Below are 9,777 nucleotides of genomic sequence, written 5' to 3'. Positions count from 1 at the left end.
ATTTCCAAATGGAATCAACGAACCAACAGAAATGATTCCCAACGTATATCAGATCTTAAAGTCCTAAGGGCCAGAGACCAATCAACCGAATCAAAGTATGTAAACCACCAAAGGTTCCCCTTATGGAGCTACAAAGTATCGCACATTAAACTTTGAGATGAGTAACTGAAGTCATGATTAGGTGGTATATTATTCTTGGGGAATATTTTATCCATACCAACTGTCAAACTAATTAATAACAGGTGAGTCTCCATATGCCAGAGCAATCAGGTCTATGGCTGGACATTAGGGAATAGAGCCGTCAGCCCCAATTTCTATGTTTCTCTAATACTCATAAATATTTAATTTAAACTGCAAGGCAGAAAGGTCAATTTACCATCTTAACATAAGGAAGCTAAGCTGAAAGCCATACAGCTTTTGCCTCCATTTGAATTAATATCCTGGTATGCACACTTCTACTGATTTCTAAAGATGGTTTTGTGTTAGATATTTTATATTTACACTAAAGAATCACAATACATACTCACTTTAATATGCCATGTTGACTCATTTTTGACAAGATGAAAATACACAGATTTTCTTCATACTGGTGTACAACAGTGAGGGTGACTGTCCTCATACAACTTAAGATGCTGGGTAGTCTTCATAAAGGACTTCATCTACCTTCATGTCGTGCTCATCCACTGGGACCTGGAGACAGATCTGCTCTTTCAAAGCCAAAGCCAAGGTGTAGGGCTTCACTTCCTGATGATGCACACAGCACTTCAAGTAGGTGTCATAGTAGCCCTTGCCCTGCCCTAGCCGGTTGCCATCTTTGTCAAACCCAAGGCCTGGCAAGAAGATGAGGTCAAGTCCACCTGTGGAAATAGGAATGTACATGGAGTATCAATGGTTATTGCAAGATCACTTCAGGATAGCAGCTGCGTTTTATTTCTTATAACAATAATCCTTTTTCTGATTTCTAAAGAAAGACATGACCTTTGTGAAATTATGAAAAATCAAGTTGGACAAAGGAGCTAATTCTCCAGCTACTTAGTTAGTCCTGCATCCATCCTTCAGCAGTTCCTCATGGGCCTCTATAGATATGGCAGATTGCTAGTCCTGTCCACACCAGCCAGAGAGTTCTCCATGGGCAGAGCCTCAGAACCTCCTTTAATTTTAGCATGCATCTCATTCTATACACTGTCCAGTTTGGAAGGCAGTAGCCTGGATAATGACAGATGGAGAGGTGTGAGAGGGTAAGGGAAAAGCAGGAAGGATGGAGCTCTTCTTATAGCTCCTAAGAGTACTGAGAAGCCCACTCCTCTTCCTTTTCCTCCCATTGACAGGCAAGGGGAGGCTCAGCCTGTCATCTTCGCTGTGGGCTAACCACTCAGACAGCACTGCTGGCTAGGCATACTATGGTTGGAAGCCAAGGACTCTCCATCACAAGGTGCTAGAAGCAGTGTTATTCAGATTGCCAGCTAGACTGGCCCCTGCTTCAAGCAGCTGCTGACTTCCTATGAGGTCAACTCCACTTCCTGTTCCTGGCATGTTCACCCTACCCGCCAACATCCCACACTGAACAGCTCAGGTGCAGTCAGATCCAACCTCCAAGTCTGCCTGTCTATTACAAGCCCTGCTTGCTAAGAATGGTGGTGACACTGACCTTTTCTCTCTCCCCATCCCATCCATTTATCTCTATAGGGATGAACAGTGTCTGTGCACTTGGACCTTACTCCCTAGGGTCCTCTTTATGTTTCCAGAGCAACTGACTTAAAGCTCCTGTCTTCTAAACCTGTAACACGCATACCGTTTCTATGACTTCTGCCTCTCCATGGTAAGAAACATATTTTGCAAAGTCCTCAGAAGAGACAGAGTCCCTGCCTTCAAGGGATGACAGTTCAGTTAAAACAAAAATTCAGGCCAAGGTCAAGACAACATCTCTATCAACTGTCCCAAACAACAGAGATAGGAGCTCTAGAGACTCCAGCAGAGAGTAAATAAATCTAGCTAGGTGACAAGACCAGGTCATGGGATATTTTGATTTGACATGGATCTTTAAGAACAAGTTAAGAGTCAGGTTATATCCTGGAAGCCAAAAGGGGGTTAGCAGGAGCAGTGTGCTGAAGAAGCAGCAGGCAGCACTTCTGTTTCCTGGAGAAGGAAGAACGGGGTAGAGAGTAAGACGACAGACCAGCTCTCTCCAGCACGAGCCACAGACGCCCTTAAAAGGTGTGCAGATTTGTCACAAAATTAAAAGTAGAACTATCATAAAATCTAGCAGTCCTACTCCTATGGATTATCCACAAAAATTAAAACAAGATCTTAGAGGATCTTTACATACTTCCATTTTCATTTTAGAACTGTATACAATAGCCAAAAGGTAGAATATCCTAAATGTCTAACACAGTAACTAACTGATCAAAATAAACAAAACAAAAAGCAAAACCCATGAAGCATACATATGGTAACATAGTAATCTGTCAGAAAATGGAAGAAAATTTTGTAATAGTGGACAAGGATGAACTGTGAGGACACTACTATGTAAAATGAAAAAAATCATATAAACATGTGCACTATATGATTCCACTTACATGTATCTAGAGTAGTAAAACTTTTATAAACAGAAAGTAGAATGAAAGTAGAATGTCATTTGCCAGAGGCCTGAGGAAGATGTTTTTGATAAATACAGCATTCAGCATTTTAGTCATGCAAGATGGAAAAGTCCTAGAGGTCTGTGATATGACATTGTGCTCACAGACAACACAAATACACGTTAAATTGAAGAGGTTACATCTCATGTGGCATACTAGATAACATAAGAAAAACTATAACAGTCAAGCAACAAAAAGGGAAGGCAACAGAGCAGCTGGGACATCTACCAGGGCCAACTCCTAAGGAGAGAAGGCAGAATTTTGGAGCTGCCACATTTACGCTGGTGGAAGAAGAGAATGGAGAAAAGAAACAGGCAAGAAAAGCCATCCTCAGCCCTCAGGCTGCAGTCAAGCTTGCTGCCACTGCCCTGTTCCTCCCTGTGCTTGGTCTGCTGCTCTCCCTGGAGTCTACCTCGTAGAGCTGAGTGTGTATGTCTCTGTCAACTCCGCTGGACAGCAAATTTCCTTGCAGGCCATAACTTTTTTCAGGCCATCCTTCATGCTTGAATTTTAATAGACTTCCAGAGCACAAAGACCCTGAAAGACGAGTACATTATCTTCAGATAGATCAATCCTGGTATGACATCCCCACTTTAATAACTCTAAATACATATATTTGCATTAAAGAAATAACATTATGGGACAAAGCGAGGAAGTTTGTCTCCATATGCCTGTTAGTTTGATGTGAATTTGAGAGCTGTTAAGCAGAAGTGAGAATGGCCTTTGGACTGCTGAGTAACTCAGGGATCTGAAACCACCCTTCAGGGGTCCTGGCATTCTACTTAGGACTTTGGCTGTGGGGTCCCTGCCCATAGGATTATCACCACCCAACACCCTTCTGCCATTCGTGGGCTGTGGCCCCTAGTTCCAGTAGTTACTTAGGAAGTCTTTTCTGGTAGGCTCCCACTTCTGCTATCTGGTGAATCTGAGTGTTTTTCTGGAAACATAATGTATTCCTCACTTGACTTCATCCATCTGTGATGTCAGTTCCTCCTGTGCCTAGCCACCAACCTTTATTCCCTTCTCTCCTCTTCCCTACCTGAAACACACACGCAGGTGCACACTCAAACACACTCACACACACACACACACACACACACACACCTCTGGGAATATTCGCACACCATAACACTACTTCTAGACACCCCCTTTCCCCAATGATGAAGAAATGGGGACAAGAAAATCAGGCATGGGCTCAGCAAGCTTTCCATGCCATACACACTAGAGTGTGACCCTAGACACACCCTAATGTACCACAAAGTCAAAATTCTGTAGGAAAAAGAGAAAAGCCTTCCTTCTTCACACATATTCTTCCTGCAGCTCAGGCATGGTACTGTTTATAGTCACCAGAGTCTCATTAACAGAGGACAATGGTATCAGCACAGCCCACAATCCTGCTTTTGTTTAACCCCTCAGGCTCTTGCTTCACAAGCTCTACTGGAGCAGAATGTAACTAGGACAGCCAAAGAGCTCCACTCATCAGGATTGCAACAGGAACTTCAGGAAGAGGTCTCTGGGGATCACTAAATCCTTCTGCACAGTCATAGTTTATTGTTTGTTTATTCTTGGGGGAGGTGCAGTTTCATAGCTTTCTTGCATTCAAAACTGTAACTCTTACCTTTGCCCCAGCCTTACACCCTGTGTTTGTTTGCAAACTTTCTTTTTTTCCCATTGTTTGGTGCTGCCCTGAAACAGCAGCTACCTCTGAAGGTAGCTGGTAAGGTGCAAGGACCATGCTCCTTCCTAGCTGTGGGATCGAGGGTGTCACTTTCCAGTCTGGATTTCAACATTACCACCTGCAAATCTGCTTGGTCCCCCACTGGTCACAAACATTAAATTAGATAAAGCTTATGAACTCTATGGTTAAGTACCGTCTATGATAATCACACTTATTGTGAGACTTCCTCTTGTGAATGAAGAAGTCCGAGGCACTGAAAGGGATGGAGTTCCTTGGGAACTCCCAGTGAAATCAAGCACACCCACTTACTCCAGTCTTCCCTTAGAACCCATTCCTGCTCTTTCTTCCCCAGGGCTCAGGCAAAGAGGGAGCGAGACACTGAGGAAAGTGCAGGTAAAGAACTAGAGTTAGTTGTTGAGTTTTGTTTTCTGTAAAGGACCCTATAGTAAATCATTTAGGCTATGCGACACTGTGGGCCGCAGTCAGTTATGTACTGTGAAAGCAGCTGTAGACAATATATACGTGGATAACTGGCTATGCTTATTTACTAGAAAAGGTAAATAAGTATCCACCAATGCCCAGCGTTAGGAATAAAGGGGTGAGTAAAAGTGCTGCATCTCCAGGCAGGCAGGAGGGGGCAGACTGCTCTTCATGGCACACATGAGAAGCCATCCAGAGAGCTCCAAGAACTCTTAGGTCATTCAGTTCAAAGAGGAAGCTATCCCGGGAGGGTAAGAGTCAGCAGCTACACTGTTCCCACGCTAACAGGTAAGTGTAGCTGAGCAAAGGAGTGCAAGAAACAGCCACAGGCCAACTACGTTAGAGGCCATGGCAGTGTAAGAACACAGCTCTCACCTCAAAAGGGATAAGGGGTAAATTATTCTAAAGCCAAATATTGGTGATCATGAGCCAGGAGCATGGATTCAGGTTATTCCAAACACCAAGACCCAGAGTGGTAACAGTTTTGTGAAGTTTTTATACTTACAGAAAAAAAGTCATAAATGAAGACACTCTTCAAATACATGGCGGGAACACCACAGGTCAGTGACAGCAAGGCAAGGGAATTACAGTTATAAGCTTCAGGTAGCATCTGGTGGCATTCTTAGCCTTTGGGTTGGTGGGAATTAGTGATTTGTGAACACATCACAAAAGGATTTCACCTGGTAATGACAAGGATGCTGGATATAACACAAAGCTGGGCAATGAATTGCTACAGATGTGCTAAAGATAGCTCATAATAATTTAGTTACAGACCTGCAGCATTCCAACTCTCCACAATCACATAAACCTAGAAATTTTTGTAGAATTCTTAACATAGGTGAGGCTGTGTGTGTGTGTGTGTGTGTGTGTGTGTGTAGGAAGAACTTCACAACATTTTACTGAAAGATGGACGGTGCAGGCTTTTGGGCAGGCTGCTGGGTTGAGTCTTAGCAATACTGTGTATTTAACTATGAAACATTAATCAAAACCACCTTCACCTAAAACCTTGAATGAATAAGCATATTATGATGTAAAGCTTCCCTGAACTATTAATATGAAATGTCAACTTAACACAGGCACATCCATCAACTGCACCCATATCACAAAGAACCTGAAATCCCAAAACAAAAGGCAGGGTCAGTAACTCATGACAGCAGCTCTTGTGATAGACTCAGAAATCAGTACTTTGAACCCATCACAGTTGTGTTAGAGCAGACTGCTGAACAATGCTTACTCCTCACAGAAAAACAATGCAGAACACAAGAGGTAATAAACCAAACCAATTATGTGTTACAATAAGATATAGTCATCTTCTGATTATACGTATAAATGGTTTTGAAAAAATGTATTTTTCTGGGCCAGCAACATGGTTTAGTGGTTAAAGGTGCCTGCCAACAAATCACATGGCAGAAAGAGAAAACTGACTCCCTAAAATTGTCCTCTGACTCCACAACACACACACACACACACACACACACACACACACACACACACATGATAAATTTTTAAGAAAAAAAAAGAAACCTGGAAACCCATGAAGAATTAATCAACAACTAAATTGCCTAATAGAAACCAGTAATTTAAAAAATAATTTCATCATAAGTGTATTTTCATTCTGTCCCAACATGTTTTGGACACTGGGAATCTCAGTGTAGAATCATACACATCTGAATACAGGATGACCTCTGACTACTCATTTCATCATTGTTACTACAAAATCTTTGCTTTGACATGGGCACCAATGTACATCAAAATACAGAATCGACTTTCATCACCAGAGCGCTGGGCCAAGCACACAACACCAGGTACAATGCATTCCTGGGTGTAACTGAGCACTCTGCTGACCAGTGTATCACAGCATAAGAAGCCTATCTATGCCTTGTATTCAAAACTAAGGATATTATAAGTGTGAGGCTTGCCTCCACCCCATGAACACTATGTGTTTAAATGAAAGAAGTAGTCACAGACCAGATCAGAATTCAGAGGGCACCCACCCACTGAGGTTTGCAGATCTTTTTTCCTATGAACAAAGAATTAGACCATGAATATATGGATAGTGGGTAGAAATGGAGGCTATTTCTTAAGAAAGAAAACACTACTGAGTGTAGCAGCCAGAGAACTAGGACAGCTACCCAGCTCAAAATCCCTGGGCCATTAATGTCATTACCCGTTATGGGTCATTTCCAAAGCACCTACCTTCTCTTCTCCCAGTTTGGTACATTTGTCCCTTACATGTAGCCTTGATGGGAAGAATTTCTGTGCTTCTGTCAAATCATTTCTCTTAAGTAAACCTTGAGGATATCCTCTCTGTGCCCTAACCCTACTCTATAGTCAAAGGAGACAGGAATTTAGACTCTTCTATGAAAAGCTGAAACACGGAAGAAACCTGAAGCTCATAAGGTACCAACTGCTGAGTATTTCCACACAGCAACCTCCACCCTAGCAAAGTCAAACTAAGGTGAAGATAGCTGCCCTTCTCTCTACGATATCTGTGCATTCCGGTGCGTCCATCTTGGGAAGGACACAGAGAAGTGGCTGCCTCTGAGATGAAAAGTTGTTGAACACAAGGAAGGTCCTGGATAAGAAGGGGACCCTACATTCCACAGGACTCCTTGTGAATTTTTATCACATGGCACACGGAACTAGAAATGCAAACTTCTGGTAGTGGCCTTGTCTTCGGTATTTCTCATCGTGTCGGAGCGCTGCCCGTCAGCCTCGCCGAGCACTATGCCTTCGATCAAGTTGCAGAGTTCTGATGGAGAGATATTTGAAGTTGATGTAGAAATTGCCAAACAATCTGTGACCATCAAGACCATGCTGGAAGATTTGGGAATGGATGATGAGGGAGATGATGATCCTGTTCCTTTACCAAATGTTAATGCAGCAATTCTAAAAAAGGTCATTCAGTGGTGCACCCATCACAAGGATGACCCTCCTCCTCCTGAGGATGATGAGAACAAAGAAAAGCGGACAGATGATATTCCTGTTTGGGACCAAGAATTCCTGAAAGTTGACCAAGGAACACTTTTTGAACTTATTCTGGCTGCAAACTACTTAGACATCAAAGGTTTGCTTGATGTCACGTGCAAGACTGTGGCCAATATGATTAAAGGGAAAACTCCTGAGATTCGTAAAACCTTCAATATAAAAAACGACTTTACTGAAGAAGAAGAGGCCCAGGTACGCAAAGAGAACCAGTGGTGTGAAGAGAAGTGAAAATACTGTGCCTGACGCTGTAACACTAGAAGGGTTGTTCTAAATGCTAGTTGCACTGCTTTGTTTATAATTGTTAATATTAGAAAACAGTAGACAAACACAGCCTTGTCCTCATTGCATGTGTAGTTCCAGTACAGATCTGACCTATGGCTGAGTTTCTTCTATGAGCAGAAGGTTTTTTTTTGTTTTGTTTTTTGTTTTGTTTTTCTCATTACTCTGAATAAAGCTGAACTTTGGGTTCTCTGTGGAAAGTGGCATTTTGGGCTTTCCCTCTTTCTGTAAAGCAATTTCTGCCTAGTTCATTGTCCAGTTAATTTCAGTGAGCCTTTCTAAGTTGGCATTGTAAATAAAACAACTTATGAGAAGTATGCTGAAATAGAATTAACAAAACATGATCTTTGTTCATGGAGTCGGAAACTGGAACACAGCAACTTGAAGTTAATGTTGTGAATGGGGTTGTCAGGATTAGGATATCTTTCAGCCTCTCTGCTGCTGGTAAACTTGTACACAGTTGGGCTCTCTTAATTAGATCTGAGGACTTGTTTTTTCTTCTTTAATTTTTAATATGTTGCTAGATATGTAGTTTACTCTACCCAGTTTGGTTTTGGAGGGGCTGTAACTAGATATTTTCTTTGCTTTTCAATTAAAAAAGACACTTACTTCATGTGGTATGTCATCTTTTTAATCATCATTGTTCCCACTTGGGGAAAGACACTACTTGCATGTAAAAAATAATTTAATCTTTAACATTAAAGTGTACTGCAAAACCCAGAAAACAGCCTTACTAAATGCAAGATGCGTTTCAATAAAAAGTAATACAATAGGTAGTAAAAAAAAAAAAAAAGAAATGCAAACTTCTACTCTTAAATGTCAACCTTCTGCGTGAAGGCAAGGGCCTAGAAGATAGTCTAGCAACCAGCCAAATGTACTGGCTTCCAGATGGACCCCTGGTTTGACTTCCACAACAACCATGTGTAGCTAAGAACCTTCTAAGTAGCTGAAGCTCTCTTTAAAACCCAACTTCTTAAGATGGGACCAATACTACCAACTTTACAGAGAGACTAAGTAAATACATAAAGGACGCATGTCAAAACCCAGTATTCAGTAAACGCAGGCTTATCTTATACTTATAGATATGAAAATGCCTACTCTCTGTTGGCTCTGGAAGGTTGTTTTTTTTCCTTAAAAGAGTTATTTAGGTTTTTTTTTTTTTTTTAAATCAGCCCAAACCCTTTCCAAGAGCAATCCTAACTCTCCACTGCCATCTGCTGTCAGCTGGAAATGTGCAGGCAGGAGCCATCCACAAGAGATGCTACATTCAGGGGCAGAGCATGAACCATGCAGATTCTAGGCAATTGTGACCCTGCACAGATGCAATGGGAAAGCATTCTGGTTATAAACCAGCTTTCCTTTTACAGAGGACCCTCTGGGAAGTGTCTGTTTCTAAGAAGAGGAAGAATAAAGGTATTAGTCCTTGATGCTTACTTTCAGCTGTGCTATCCAATTCACAACGCCTGCCCACAAACCCCACAAAACACATTATCACCTGCTTTTTCCAAAATGGGAAAACCATGATATAATCTGACAAAGTCATATAGCCAGTGACACTGAGACTCCAATGCTGGGGAAAATGGAAGCTTCTGCTGGAGGATAAAGCCAACAAAGACTATTCTACAAAATCCGCCGTGGAAGCAGGATCCTAAACACTGAATACAGCATTGTCAGGCTTGGGCCACAGTGTGGACAGACGACACACAAACTGGAAAA

The 9,777-nt window shown here is 42.0% G+C and overlaps 1 protein-coding gene and 1 pseudogene across 1 annotated transcript; one reads left to right on the top strand and one right to left on the bottom strand.

Annotated features, from left to right (window-relative positions):
• Positions 1 to 523: 523 nt before the first annotated feature.
• LOC121137481 overlaps positions 524 to 9,777 on the bottom strand; it is a 31,139-nt pseudogene continuing 21,885 nt past the window's right edge.
• Positions 7,461 to 8,674, top strand: LOC121137482 (S-phase kinase-associated protein 1-like). Its single transcript, XM_040739734.1, has one exon. The coding sequence runs from the start codon at positions 7,522 to 7,524 to the stop codon at positions 8,008 to 8,010; it is 489 nt and encodes a 162-aa protein (XP_040595668.1). The 5' UTR covers positions 7,461 to 7,521; the 3' UTR covers positions 8,011 to 8,674.

This window comes from Mesocricetus auratus, unplaced genomic scaffold (genome assembly GCF_017639785.1).
Source record: "Mesocricetus auratus isolate SY011 unplaced genomic scaffold, BCM_Maur_2.0 Super-Scaffold_100691, whole genome shotgun sequence".
NCBI classification, from domain to species: Eukaryota; Metazoa; Chordata; class Mammalia; order Rodentia; family Cricetidae; genus Mesocricetus; species Mesocricetus auratus.
The sequence above is the reverse complement of the archived record's forward strand: the minus strand, read 5'-3'. Positions and strand labels throughout refer to the sequence as shown.